This window comes from Mustela putorius, unplaced genomic scaffold (genome assembly GCF_011764305.1).
Source record: "Mustela putorius furo isolate JIRA1106 unplaced genomic scaffold, ASM1176430v1.1 tig00003845_pilon_pilon_pilon, whole genome shotgun sequence".
In the NCBI taxonomy this organism is placed as follows: Eukaryota; Metazoa; Chordata; class Mammalia; order Carnivora; family Mustelidae; genus Mustela; species Mustela putorius.
Window position 1 is genome coordinate 82,446,177 of NW_025421998.1, and position 15,715 is coordinate 82,461,891.

Sequence of the window (15,715 nt, forward strand, 5' to 3'; positions counted from 1 at the left end):
TCACTGATAATGTATTTCATTTCTCTCTCAACAATTAATTATATACCTCTGCTTAATGAGAATAACATAAACCAAAAATGTTTTGATCTTAAGTTTTGTGGATTTCCAAAGTGCAAAGAATTGGGAGGGTTGCGGTAAGGGTTTTCCTTAGTCCACTAGCTCTGTGCTTGAATCCCACAGCAATTCACCTCCTTTACCTATGCCTACCTGACTGAGGGCTTAGCATTCTGCCCTCTCCATGCTCTGTACACACCTGGCTCGGATTTTAGCAAAGGTCCCAAGTTTTGTATTTAATGGAGCAGGGAAAGAGCCCTCCAATCTTCCTCATTTTAAATCCTCCTAGAAAATGCTTAAAGTGATCCTTTGAGGTTTTATCATAGGAAAGAGATGTTATGAAGAACAAAAACGGTTTTCACTTACTTCCATCTTCACATAGTTGAACAGGACCAGACACCAGGTCAAAGGTTCATGGGATTCCCTACGTCTGGAAGAGCCCTCCTCCTCTCCTGGCTTCTGGGTTGATGTGCTCCTACTCCACCCTCTGGGTCCTGCTCAACCGCCCCATTACCATATAAAGACCCTGACTGATAATTGCAACTTCCGCAGGTGAGGCTGGCCTTTCTTCAAAACCTGGCACCAAACTATAGCCCTTATTATATCACTTTATGATGTTTGGGTTATTTTACATATTTCTCCCCAACTGGATCTAAGTAGTATGAAGGCTTAACATCTACTTTCATAGGTGTTCCCTAGAGTGTCAAACATGATGCATACACTTATGAGACACTGAATAAATCCCTGCTGGAGGACTGATTTATTACTACCTGTTACACCTATTAAAGAAGGAGAATACGTGAATAATATTTTATTCCTGAGCCACAATCTCCTCATTTATAAAATTAAGAAAATATGACCTGGCATTTCTTCATTTTATTCTGCTTCTCTTGGTGGGAAAAGAATAAAAAAGAAGAAGATTTAGCACTGAGTTTAAAGGAAAAGTGAATTGGGGGAAATTGGAGGGGGAGACGAACCATCAGAGACTGTGGATCCTGAGAAACAAACTGAGGGCTTGCGAGGGGAGGGGAGTTGGGGGATGGGTAAGCCTAGTGGTGGCTATTAAGGAGGACATGTAGTGCATGGAGCACTGGGTGTGGTGCATAAAAAATGAATCTTGGAACACTGAAAAAATTAAATTAAATTAAAAACTATACCAATTACTATTTGGCACCTCTGATAGGATTCTGTCCTTCCTAATTGACCTCATTAAGAATTCTGCATTATGAAAATATCATTTCTTTTTCCCTTTTACCTGTGAGTAAATTATCCATGTTTGATAAGAAAGAAAATGTACAAGAGTATAACTGATATGTGTTTGACTGAATTAGTCACATGTTAAACAGCTAAAGAAAGATAAGTCATAGTGTGAGTCAAAATTTAATATATTTAGGTCCAATAGTTTTCCAATTATCCAAAAATAAATGTGACTTCTAAGGAAAGTACCTCTGAGTTCTTTCAATGCTTACATGTCTGACATTTGTATCAGAAAGTGATAGGTATAAATGTTACACAGTTCATCCCTGGAAGAAAGAAACATCATTCCCTCAATAAAAAGATAGTATTCTTTGTTCAGAGTGGGCCTGTGTTTCTACGATGGAACACTGTATAAAACATGGAAAAGAAAGGGAATTCCAACCCAAAAGACAGATTTAAGAGCTGCCATCCGGCTTTGGGGTTAGTCAGCTTCTTCCCCTCAACCACAACTCTATCTCCTATACCATCAAACTGGGGTTACTGGGAAGGAATCCTAAGGAGCAAAAATTCATTATATCTTTTTTCAAAAGTAGTACTTTTGTTTGGTTCTTGGATCAACATCAAAATTTAGTTCTGCTTATCTTTGGATCATCCAATCCTCCCCTTGGTCTTATTTCTTTAAAAAATGGACTCTTACCACCAAACACATATTTGCAAAGAATAAAACTACCAATATTTTAGTTCAGTTGGCTGGAGCATGGGGTTGGTAAGGTCCCTATCTCATGTCCTGTCTTCAGAAAATCTAGACAGCCTTTCTCCATGCCAGAGCCTATTTGGACCTATTAACTGTGTTGTTTCTTGGGCAATGACTACACATCTAATACTAACCTGCCATTGTTCGTAAAATAAGAATGAACAACTGAGAAATTGGAAAAAAGGTATAACTCAAAATGAGTATCTTACTAATGGTGGATATCAGTGTCTTCCTCCTCATTATCATTACAGCAAACATTTATGATGCTATTAGCCAAGGATCTTGCTTAGGACTCCATGCAATTTATCCTATTTATCTTCATTTAAAATCTTATGAAGGGAATACTATTATTACATAGTCTTTATAGATTAAAAAAAAAAAAAGCTAAGACTTAGATTAACCAACTTCCTAAGGTAATATAGCTAATAATCATTACATCAGAATTTGAACCCAGGCAGACTGATTTCAAAGCTTGACTGACTTCATATAATTTTTATTAATCTGTTTTACTCAAAGAGTATTAGCACCACTTGATAAGTATATTACAACAATCTAATTTGAACAGACAGCTCCTGATGATAAATATCTATATGCCACAAATACTTGCACAACACATCTTCCTGAGTATGAAATGCCGTTTGTTTTACAAACAATATAAATTCAATCATTCTCAGAGCTAACATGATAGACCACTTTGAGAACTCTTATAGAATTGCCACAATGTAAATACTTAGATTTGAAGTGGGAGAAATAGTACAAGCACTCACGAAAGCAGTTTAATCTCAATCTAAGTAAGGAAGCAAAGGTGAGAACCTGGAACAAGAACACATCGCCATTCTTGGGAAGCCTGGGTGTCTCAGTGGGTTAAGTGGTTAAGCCATGCCCTCGGCTCAGGCCATGATCCCAGAGTCCTGGAGTCAAGTCCTGCATCAGGCTCCTTGCTGGCAGGGAGCCTGCTTCTCTCTCCTCCTCTGCCTGCCACTCTGCCTGCTTGTGCGCGCTCTCCCTCTCTCTCTCTTACTCTCTCACTTTGACAAATAAATAAAATCTTAAAAAAAAAAAACAAATACATCACCATTCTCACATCCCCAGGGAACCCTAGCGTGGCTGTGTGGAGGACACAGAGACATATCCATGACCTCTTGGGAGCTGGTCCTAACCGAGAGATCTGGGGCTATGTTATACCAAAGAACTCAGTGTCCCAAGCACAGGGGGAATCTTAGGAGAGTCTTGGAAGAAAACTAGTGACCAATATTGAAAACACATGCCCATTAATTTGCTGAGCATAACGGAGAAAAGCAGGAAAGACTGGCCTCATTCTGGAAACAGATAAAGGAGGCTTTTGATGATGCTTTACCTGGACTCCTTCCCACCCCATCAGCCTGGTGCTCATTATGTACTTAAAATGCATAAAGATTACATGTATATTTCTATGTTATTAAGAATGCTTATAGATAAGGAAAATCCCTAATTACAGGTAAAAGAGATGTCTCTGTCACTTGCCAGAGAGTGTATTCTATCACTTAAATTGGTAAATAGGCCCTTTTTCCCCCACTATGGGGAAAGAAGGGCCTCTGGTGACCCTCTATTGATTAAGACTGCTGTGGAATGTTATTTGCAATCTCATTGCATAATGGGAATCAGGAGGTAGCTGTCATGGTTTCTGAAGACAAATTGCTGGTAGCTGAGACAAATCATAGCCTCTTTCGTCTTTTACTATTCTCAGTTCCCAGTTAATGTGTATCTTACAGTCTAAGTTTCTTAAATCAGTCTGCTCCACTGTCACAGGTAGTAAAAATGAGTAAAAGTGGTAATCTGAGTGACCCTGCTTTAAGAACCATGTTCAAGTGACCATTATGTTGATCATTACTCCTGAGCTATGCATTATTTAATAAGGAACACAACTTCCAAAAGGGCACACAATTAAAAATAGATCCATACAGCAGCTGCTGTGATTATGACCAATATGAACAGAAATCCAACCAGGCATGAGTCAAAAGAAAAAAGTCTGCTACCAGACAGAACGTTGTTCAGTCTCATTTTTGTTTTGTGTACTTTGACTTGCTAAGTCAGCCAGCAAGTGATTTATATGGAGCAGTGGTTCTCAAAGTGTGGTCTGTGAAACAGCAGCATCAGCATCACCTGGGAACTGTTAGAAATGCAAAATCTTAGACCCCAGCCCAGACCTACTGACTCAGAAATTCTGAAGGTGGGCTCAGCAATCTGTTTTAACAAGTCCTCTGGGTAATTCTGATGCATGCTCAACTTTGAGAACTACTGGGCAGGCACCAGGGGACACCCTTTGGATTCTGTCTTCCTAGAAAAGTACACCTTTTGTTGCAAAAAGTTATCTTCAGAAGAGTCTGGGAAGAAACCTGTCCTGAAACCAAATAAAACCACTGTGATCTTCCATTTTGTTGCAAACCTAAAACTCCTTTAAAAAAAAAAAAAACTTATAAAATTTTTTTTTAAAACCAACCACTGCAATTTTTAGGGTGAATGAGTAGAAAGAGCACAGAACTTTCCTTATGCACATATGTGTGTATTCACATGTATATATGTATGCATCTATGTATGTATGCATGTGCATGTTATGCATACATGTATATATTAATATTTCCATGTATATATACATGTCTATATACGGATACACGCATATATACCACACACACATATATCCTTACTTGCTCTACAAAGTTTTTCAGACAAGTTCTTAATAAATTGCATCCAGGGGTATCTGGTGGCTAAGTCCTCTAAGCCTCTGCCTTCACCTCAGGTCATGATCTCAGGGTCCTGGGATTGAGCCCCGCTCTCTGCTCAGTGGGAATCCGCTTCTCCCTCTCCCTCTGCTTCTCTCTCTCTGTCAAAAAAATAAAATCTAAAATATATATATATATGTACACACACATATATATATATAAAATCTCGCATCCAGTGCAGGGGGCAGCAGAGGCCTGCACACTGTTGGCAAAGCCTGATGGACCGGGATGAAGGGTGAAGCCTTGTGGCAGGGCTTGGGCTCCTGCCACCTTCGGCCCGTGGCGGGGGAGGGTGGTGTTTGAACAGAGGGGGTGCAAGGGGGCTGCCCCAATGCTGAGTGAAAACATCTTCCTGTTTGTGCCTAACCCCATCGTGAGTGTGCTGCTCTCTTGGGCAGGCTCTCTGATCCCACCTTGACTGTCCTGTCCATCCCAGGTTATGCCCGGATTGCCTTTGCCATGGTTTCTTTCTCCTTCATGCCCTGCTGCCCCCTCAGGGCCTCCTCCTCTTACTTGCTCAGCAGACTTCTGGACGCTTTCCACGGACACGCTGCTCGAGCCCTTAATCAAGCCTGCTCTGTTTATCTCTTGTGCTGGAAATGAGTTCTTCTACTGCTTTCTCCACCTGTTCAATGTCTCTGAGGGACCTTTAGTTGGCTCTGTGGGCTTTCTGAGTGGGCCTCTGAATCACTGCCCTTATCACGGTGCTCGAGTCTCTCATTAGTGTCATCCACCTGTCACAGCCACCCGGAACATGGCTGGCTGGGACATGGTGAACCGTGCCAGAAGCCTCCAGCCCCTGACTGCTCACCTGCCCTAGGAGTCCCACTGTGCTTTCCTCTCCCTCCTGCAATGTTCCAGGCTCACATCTTCCTAATGTGTGGTCTGGCCTGCTGGCGGGGGGTGGGGGGGTGCATCAGCCTCTTTGGTGAAGTCATGTTCTTGGAAATCCTGAGGGTCAGTCCCACCCCTGGGTTTCCCAAGAACCTGGACTTCCAAGTCAGAAAGGATCCTCAGGAGGCCCCACCCATACAGGCAGGGCCCCTGGGGCACCAAGAGGCCTGTATGAGCACAGGACATTGTTGCACCTACTTGCTCAGCCCTCGGGTCTGTCTTGGCATGAGACTTGAAGGACACCTGAGTGAGGGAGACAGGCTGGGTTACTCAAAAGGCAGGGAGTCAGACCTGTGCCCCTGGCCAGAGGAAGCCTCCAGCACCACATCCGGGAGGGAGAGAAGGGGGCATGCAGATCCTTTCCCATCCCAGTCTCCTGTATCAGGTCTATCCTGGCTCTGAAAACCTCAGTAATAAATGGGGGATGGGGGCTTACTCTCCAGGACTTGGTTTCCTTGGAGATACTCTTGAACCAGGGCATGGATTGAGGGGAGCTTGTGGGAAAAGGAAAATCTACCTGGATGCTTTTCTCCTAGTTGTTTACTGACTGGCTTTGTCCTCTCATTTCACCATGACCTCAAAGAGAGGCCTTCCCTGCCACCCGAGCTCAAGCTCATGCCTTGTCTTTGCCCACCTGCTTTATTTTCTTTATGACATTGTCACTGGCTGTCTTTACTTGTTTGTATACCTCCTATTTTCTACCCCCGACCAGAATGTAAACTCCCTGAGGACACAGACTTTTCTTGTTCCTTCTCTAATCCCACAGTGAGAATGAACCGTAACCGGGTGTATCGGAGCTTAACGAATATTCAGACAGGAAAAAAGTAACAAATAGCATCCATTCACAAGCCATTCTTGTGGAAAGAGTCCTCACGATTTTCAAAACAATCTCATTATTTAAAACACTCCAAAGATAGGCATTAATCACTAAATAAGTTCTTCATATACCTTCAGTATGCACGGTAGGATTTTAGACTGTTCACAGCTAAGGAAAAGAAAAGTAAGGTTAATTTAAGTTCACGAAGTTTAAAATATGCTTCACCCGACAAGAGTCACGATGCTCCTTAAGTGTTTTGAGCGCATGACCCCTACACTGACTCCAAGTTACTTCGTGTCATGAAAAGCCACAATCTTTTCATGACATGTTTGAGTCTGCATTACAGCAAGGCGTTCTGATCATTCATACCCTTTGCTGCTCTGTAAAGGGGCCCTATCATACCAAAATTCCCTTTGGGGATGATGTGTTTACATGAGCCTCTTGTATTGCTTACACTTTTTTCCAAATGATAAATGATCTTAAGAAATCAAAGTGAAGTAACCTATCACTAAGCGATTTATGAGATAAACAGTCTGTTCATATAATCAAAAGGCAAACAGCTGCTTAAAACAAGCTTCTTCATTCTCAATCCTATACAAATATCAGAATCCCCTACTAATTATGTAAAATATACCAATACCAGGGCTCCAGCCAAAGTTGGAGAGTTTGAGCATATCCACAACCACTTTTTTAAAAGCTATCCAGGTAATGCTAACGTGCAGGCAGGGTTGAAAATTACTGAGATAGAACTATATTAACCAACACGAAAATGTCTCCCAGATGTATCATTACATGCAAAAAGTCACAAGACATGGATCTTTTAATAAAATTATGTGTATAATTTTATTAAAATGAATTTAGATATGGTCTCTTTCCATTTTACACTATTTACTTATTCATTTCTTAAACTTTCCAAAATGAGAATGTGCTCATGTCTTTTATTTTTTTAATTTTAAAAATCTGTTTAGAGAAAATGTGAATTTGTAGGAAAATGAGGAAGCACATGAAAATAGTAACTCCCGAAATATACTATGTCTCCTTCTTCCCCCCTTCTTCCTCCTTCTGTTCCTTTTTCTCAAAGAGTATAAAAGTGAAATAAATACAATTCCATTTCTGTCCTATCGACCCAACACAGACTATTTCCAATGTTTTGGATTGGGGTGAGGGAGACAGTAGAGATAAAGGAGATAGAGAGATACAGTTCATTCATTCATTCGTTCATTCGTTCATTGGGCAAACATTTATTGGATTCTTAGGTCCATGCTAGGTGCTGAAAATACAGCAACAAGCAAGAGATACATGCCCTCATATATATCAGGATGTCATCTTGCCCTAGTGAACTCTGTACATGTAACAAAGAAACTTAATCTCATCAAGAGAAGTGAGAAAAGACTTCCCAAAGTAGAGGTAGACTTCATCCTGGGGTTAATGGTAGCCATTAAAGAATGTTAAGAAAGGAAGTGACATTACCAAGTCCACATTTTATTTATTTATATAAATTTTATATTTTTTTTATAAATATTTATACCTCGCTACAAGTCCAATGACCATAAACAATGGTAACTTCCCCAATACTCCCACTTAGAACCACTATCAGAGAGAACATCCCTCATCTTGCATCTGAGGTGAGTGGGCTCTTCACAAAGTTAAATTAGAGCTTGCTACCACGGCAAAGGATTGATTTAAGGGGTTTATCTTTCAGTTTGCCGTTATCTATTTACCATCAAGTAATATTTAACACAAAATGTTACCTCTTCCTGAGTTTATTGATTGGGCTCCTAGATCTGTCCATCTAAACAAGATGAGCCTGACTATGGCAGATTTACTTCATCTGAGTTTACAGTTAATAAAGCCCACTGTATGCGATAAATGACTCACTGAAATGCTCGGCTTTATGGAAGCGGTTGCTACAATTAGTAGAGTCTCTTGAAAGAAACCTATCTCTGTAAACATAGTAATGTCGGTGAAGACTTCCAGGGTAATGGAATGTTTCACTGTACTTCAGCTACTTCACAATAAAGTCAATTTTAGCCATTTATAACTGGACCACTTGCACATGTAAAGAAGTTACATCCCACCCAAAAATGGATTTCTATTTAAGTCTCATTTGATTGCTCTGGAAGTATACACCAAAAACTTCCTAACCCCTATCCTTCGAGAGTAGAAAGCTCATTCTCTAGGTAATGTTAACTAGAAAAAGAAGAGAGAGTGAAATTATATCTGACACTGCCCTCTTATGACCCAGATGCATCTATGTGGACATTAATGTGAGTGGTTACCTCCAAGCATTGATGTGCTATTTTTAACTGAGAACATTCAATCCCTGCTCAAAGTAAGTATATGATTAGTGTTCTGAGGAATAGAATTGCTCTAATTTAAAGGAGAGGGTAGAAAATGTTCTAGAAAGGGGAAAAAAAAAATCTGAGCTCTTTAAAAAACATATGCAAATTCCTCAAACTTGCTTTAAAAAAAAAAAATTGAATTATGGGCTTCCCAGTCAACACTTCCAAAAGCCACTTCATTCTTTTTTAGTTCTTTCTAAACTACACAATCTCTGAGAGCTCAGCCCCTCTTTTCATTGGTCTCTCTGCAATACAAGAGCCACCAGGGTGGCATTTTCACCTCTGGATATGTAGGGTGAAGCGGTTCTGGGTTTGCTATTCTGCAGTTACATGTCACATTATCCTAACAGATACCACTATTATCTAAAACCATTAACTTGCTGTAAAGATTAAACAGTCCACCTAAGTGAACACTCTGCCCTCATAGTAACCCATTTATGACACGTGTGTGTTTTAAGGCACAGCAGTGCTTCTAAAAAGTTCAGATCCTTAAAGTCCTCATCTGTGGCTCTCCAAATTGTTTTCACTCCCAACACACCTAAGAAATGCGAAACACTTCAGTCCATAGACATGTTTCGCAGGGGGCTGGGGGAGGCATATACTCACACATTGGGTCCTATCATTTGAAAAGCCTCTGAGGTCATTCTGATAAGCCAACACACCCCACTGGGGCAATGAGGACAGAGAAGGGTATGAGCCCCACCTCATGGGGCTGAAGATCCCTGGTTTAGTAGAGCATTCATTGTTTTATGGGCAGAGACCACAGGACAGCTTCTAGCTCTAGCCCCCTGTCCAATTCTCGTCTGAAATTAGAAGCTGGCTTCTTTTTTTTTTTTTTTTTTTTTTTCATTTGTCTCCGGGTTTTGATAGGAAGAGAAGCAAAAATAGAAAAACATCTCTTCCCGCTAGAGAGGAGTAGAGCCAGCTGTACTCCTGGGCAAAGGAGGTGGCCACCCACAAGGTGTAGTCTCTGCTGTGGGAGCTAAATGAACCTCTTCAACGGATGCCTGAATCCCCTTCATAAACACAAATTATTTCATCCCACTATTAGTGATCCTGCAGAAAATAGAATCTTCCTGACTTACACATAGACATACTATACGCAGATGACTGATAATACAGAGCTCTTTTCCTGAAACCAGGCTTCGATTAGAACATAGAAGGAGACAGGAGTAGCTACCACAGGAAGAACAAGGCTGAAGAAAGAGAGAGATGCCTGGAGGCCTTTTTCTCCCACACAGCATAGCCCAGGCAGATATAGCAGGTGAAGACAAGGCTATTCCAGGGTTGTCCAAAAAAAGAGAACTAAGACATCTGGATATTACTTCCAATTTTAGCACAAGTATTTTTTTATAGAATTTTAAAACAGGTGCCAGCTACACTCTCAAGACCTCAACTAATGTTTATTGTTGGGCAGGAAAGTGAGTAAATTCATTAATTAGGACCTTGTTTATCCTTTATCATCACATTTCATTGTTTGTGTATTTTCTTTTTTTATTATTTTTATTTTTTTTTTAATTTCTTTTCAGTGTTCCAGCATTCATTGTAATACATGCCTTCCGTGATACCCACCACCAGGCTCACTCAACCTCCCACCCCCATCCCCTCCAAAACTCTCAGTTTGTTTCTCAGAGTCCACTTCAAACCAAGAGGAACTACCTTAACTCCATTAATTTAGGAATAAGTGGCAATATATTGATATCTGTGCATCTTTTTGGATTCTATGGGTTAAGCCATCCTGAAGGGGTCCAAACTCCAAAAAACTGTCCTAAATATTCACCTTTATTTAAATCATAGCATTTGGCTTTATCACACTATTACTTTTCAAAAAGAAATTGTAAGCCAATCTCCAATGCACTAATTTGCTAAACATTCCTTTGCTAACTATACTAATATTCCATAGCAATCCTAGGATACATGTTTAAACAGAATACATTCACACATAAAGTGAAACATTTTCTATTCCAAGAATGATTATCATCATTTCATGCTTAATATCAGTGTAGAGTACTAGAGTCTCATGTAAATCATCAAAGTGAATTAAAGTAGCAAAACAATAAAAGCTATCATCAAATCCACATGCCTGTGGCTCTAGGTTCAGCTGGAAGATAGGCTAAGCACCTCTGGTCTCTCACTTTTAAAAACACACACATTTTTCAAGCCCCAGTAATTTGGTTAATAAATACATTTGCTTTCACATAATAAATTCTCAGTCTGTGCCAGTGTACTGATTTTAGTTATGATATTCACCATAACCAACACCCCCTTCTGACTAAAAGTCACCCACTCTCTGTGATTTGGTCAAGGGTGGCAAGAGCAGCCCTCTCATGTGCTGACCACTGTCTTAAGTGTTGACCTGCAACAATGGGCTCTGCTCAAAGAGTCAATGGTAATTCCCCCGCCTGGGCAAATAAGGTCCCTCCAGAACTACCCAAGGCAGGGAAAAGAGAATTGGCCAGTCGATGACAGAACAGAACAAAGGGAAGACAGATCCAGCCTACATAAAAACCAAACCCACCCTTCAGGTGGCCTGAAGGCCCCTTTGGCAGCTCAAGAAGGTGAAGGGCATGGGCAGGTACTGGTGGAACCCTTCACCTGCATTTTCTCATTAAATCCATCCAAAAACCTAACATAACATTATTATCCCCATTTTACAGATAAGCTGATTCTATTAGTGTAAAATTAATGTCAACATGCTTTAAAAAGCTCAGAGAAGCAATTATCACCAATACTCCACTCCTCAAATCCTTGTCTATATTTGGCTGGCCACCAGACCATATAGGAAGGAGATGGGATTCATAGGAATTATGACGGGACTAAAGGGAACAAGAATTAGTGTATAAAGGAAGGGTAACAAAAGGAAGGGAGATGATTCTAATGAAGGTTTCTCTCTTCTTATGTTGTAAAGGAAACAGAGACAAACCAAGAAGTAGACTCATAACTATAGAGAACAAACTAATGGTCACCAAAGGGGAGGTAGGGGGAAGGGGGATAGGTGAAATAGGTAATAGGGATTAGAGTACATCTATCACGATGAGCACTGAATAATGTACAGAACTGTTCAATCACTATATTGTACCCCTGAAACTAACAGAACACTGTATGCCAACAGAATGAAAATTAAAAGCTTTTAAAAAAATAAATAAATAAAATAAAAGTGGGTGTTGTTGAGCAACAGTTACTGAATTAAAAACAGAAAAGAGGTGCTTTGGAGCAAGTGGGAAAAGAAATCAAGTCAGAGAGCAAAAAGATGGTGGGAAAGTGGCTGAATCTAGACACCATCACAGAGCACAAAATGGCATGCAGCTCAGAATTGAGACTTGTGAGAGAAATTCTAGATCCCAGGATGTGGGGAGAGACATCTGGAAAATCCTGGTCTTCGTCTTGTCTCCAAGCAAGGGGTCAGCTAGCCCAAGGGAAATTATTCTAGAAATGACAAATTAGAGCACCTTTGGCTGCCTATTTTAATCTCGTGTCCTTCTCATTGCCAAGAGGCTCTTCCTAATGTCCTTCCAAATGTCTCCAGCACTCTGTGCCTCTTCAATACCCCTTAGACACAGAGAGCTTCTGCTCAGCAGCATCCTCATTTCAGAAAATTTCATCAATCTGAGAATAGTCATTAAGCTGCCTCTTATCATTCTGTCCTCTAAACTAAAGGGATTCATCCAGAACCTGGACAGCCACCTAGGGAGAGGTTACAAAGAAGATTCCTGCATACAAAGTGAGCCAGACTCCATGGTGCCCCAAGATATCTTCCAATCCAAGAGTCCTTGATTCAATCCCTTTCATTTTCTTTTTGTGAACTTTTCCATCAATTTGTTCAGTTTTGTCACCATAGCTGTCACCTCTCCAACTTCTCCATATTCCTTTAATGTTTTTAAATCTAATATGTAGAGGGACAGTTTTTCACAATATAAAACAAAGCCTCATTAATTCCGATTAAGTTGGAAAAGTCAAGTCCTACTAAGAAACCAGTGAAAAGTATTTTCAATTTAAAAAAATTATTATAGAACACTTCATAATAGATTTTAACAAGCAAAATGAGAAAGTTAATGAAAGATGGCGAGTCACAACAGCTTTGTTTTTATGGCACCTCATACTTTTCAAAGTATTATTCCATACATTATTTTGTCAATTTTATTCAACATGTAAATGCAATTTATAGGTAGTAGATCATCAAACCTGTATCAGAAAGGCTTGAATTATCTGGCTAAACTTGAACTTTTAACTCAATAAGAATTAAATATAACTATTCCAAGTGTGCATCAGAGCAGTCTGAATTAATGAGGTTCTGCTCTACTGAAGTTATTATAAACCTGAAAATTTTATGGCCATAATATATCCCAGGGTGTCACTCCCATCTACATGTTAGTAATAAATACTGTTTCTTCACATAGGAACTTTTGTCATAACAGAGCATCCCACTTTAAAGAAGCTTCACCAAGTAAATTATCTTATATCTCAAACACCATAGAAATGCTTTATACGAAAAATGTGCTAAGATTTCATTATATTCTCTAAAAACACTTGCTTTGACTTACAATGAGCATCAATAAGGAAGATATCGAAAGAGGTGAAGGACTCAATAGAAATTATCACCTGTTTTGTCAGAGTGGTGGTTGGGGCGGTGGGGGGAGTCACAATTAATCCAAACTAACTAACTAAACAACACATGTATAAACCCAGTCACAGAACCATCTATCTGAGGAACCTGGGTGACTTTGAGAAGGTCTGTGAACATCTTCACCATGTTCACTTTCTTCTTAAACCTGTGGTCGGAGTCAGAACAATTTATTGTCTTTTCACAATGGTCAGAAAGACAATGCCTTTACCTACCTTAAAAAGTCTTAAAATGTTAGCAACCATGATGGACACGGAGCTTGCTGCAGCACCTATGACACCAGAAATCTTGTCAGGCTTGGTGAAAATGGGTGGATCTCCATTAGCACACTTCACGTCGGAAGCGTCTTTCTCTATCAATGCCTGCACGAACGTTAATGACTGCTCCAAAGCATAGGTGTCCCTGGAGCATGTGTCAAGGATCCGGACACCCAGAGTGATATTGGAGAGGAGGTCAGGGTCCTTATTAATCTGGTCGATTGCATAAAGCATGGCCTCCAGTCTGTGGATCCCCTTTTCCTTCTTCAGCTCCCCACAAGGTACCCCTCTCTCTCCCTTTGCATGGACAGGGAAGAGACCCCCCAAAATGATGTCCCCATCCACTCGTATGGAATGGGCATACTCCTGGCTGTGAGTTCTTTGCATCATTGTGAGGATCCAGTAGAACTTGGCGGTCAGGAGGAAGAAACAAGGGCAAGAGGCTGATCGTTTTCCCTCGCATACCATTTTCTCCACAGGTGGTGTTGCAACCCAAGACCCAAAGTTTATTCTTGCCACAGAAGAAGGGGGACCACCAGAGGCTGCACCCTCTGGAGGCTACCATCAGGGCCCATGGGGGAAAAGGCTCTGTGGGTTTCAGCAAGTTTTCTTGATTTGAAGGTCACAGTGAATTTCCATCAGACCCCTAAGGTTCAATTTTATTTCCATACAAAGTCAACTTGCCTGGAATGGTGCAAAAATTAGAATAACAGCTGAGGTTCTGAAGGTGGGATGAGGTCAACAATTCACGTCCTTGAAGTCAGCCCTGTAGCAGAATTATTCCTGGGGGGCAGGGGAAGGGAAAAAGAGGGTTCAGTTCAACGGGTCTACATTTTTCATATTTTTAAGCCCTGTTTATACCAACCTCTTTTTTGTTTGTTTGTTTGTTTCATTTCCCCTATTCAGTAAGAAACTAATTTTTTTTTGTCCCCCTATGATTCTGAACACCTGGCTGCACTGCACCCAAACAGAGAGATTGATGACACTTTTGGAACAAGGGAAACAGAAAAGTATCAGAAACTAGGTTGATTCTCCCAAGCCACAGAGTATTTTTATTTACCATTTTATTTCAATAAATCCAATTTCCATGCAGGTAAAAATCCTGTGATTGATGGCATTATTTCTTTTCAAGTCTGTTTTTACTTTTTACGGTTGTCTGAATTTAGCATTTAAATGGTGTCCAAGAAATCATAATGTAAGTTTATTTTCTGTGATATATTCAACAAGCCAGTCATCTGTTAATGACATTTTTTGGTGCCTCGGATTTCCCAGTGGGGAAAAAAGTGATTATTCAATCACAGAAAGAAAGAAGGAAAGAAAGAAAAAAAAGAAAGAAATCAAAAGACCCAAAATACATCTTACAGATTATGAAAAGATTTAAAATAAAATGTCAGCTATTTTGTATAACTTATCTTCTTGTTCTCTGATAACAAAACAAAGACTTGAAAAGAGACACATGAGGAGGGTTATATGTCTATGAATATGAAGATATGCCTATGAATTTGTTGGGGTGGAAGCAATGGGTATTCTCATGGTGCTGAAAGTAAACATTCTTTGATCCCTGAATCACAAGGAGCAAATCAGAGCTGGAGATCAATTGAAGAGCTTCTTAATTTTGTCTGACTCAGGGGGGAAACCAGTTATTTCATCAAGGCTAGAAATAACCTAAAATGAAAACAGCTAACCAGCAAATCTAGAGAAAAAGTTTAGGACCTTCAATCTTAAAGAATTCCATGAGGTTCTTTCAAAGGACCTTTGAGGAGGTTTAACTGAAACCAAGCACTAACTTAACATAAGAAAATCTGATATTTGAAACGCACTTATATTTAAGCGAATAAACAGCACCAACTTGTTTTGGTAGGATGGTTCATCTAAGGCTCGTTTCTAACATATATATATATATATATGTTTAAAACCTGAAATTTGGACAATTCTCCTCAAACCTAGCCAGCCAACATCTGGTTGTATTTTGCATTCACTTGTTTAATTTCCAGTTCATAAAATTTTCCTTCTATCCTCC

The 15,715-nt window shown here is 40.1% G+C and overlaps 1 protein-coding gene across 4 annotated transcripts in view; it reads right to left on the reverse strand.

Moving 5' to 3' along the window:
• GRM8 (glutamate metabotropic receptor 8) overlaps nt 1–15,715 on the reverse strand; it is a 749,284-nt gene that overhangs the window by 723,117 nt on the left and 10,452 nt on the right. For all 4 annotated transcript variants that reach the window (XM_004741849.3, XM_045062948.1, XM_004741847.3 and 1 more), the window contains exon 2: nt 13,654–14,478. In XM_004741849.3, the coding sequence (XP_004741906.1) occupies nt 13,654–14,163 (510 nt within the window). In that variant the 5' untranslated portion in view covers nt 14,164–14,478. The remainder of the gene's footprint in view (nt 1–13,653; nt 14,479–15,715) is intronic.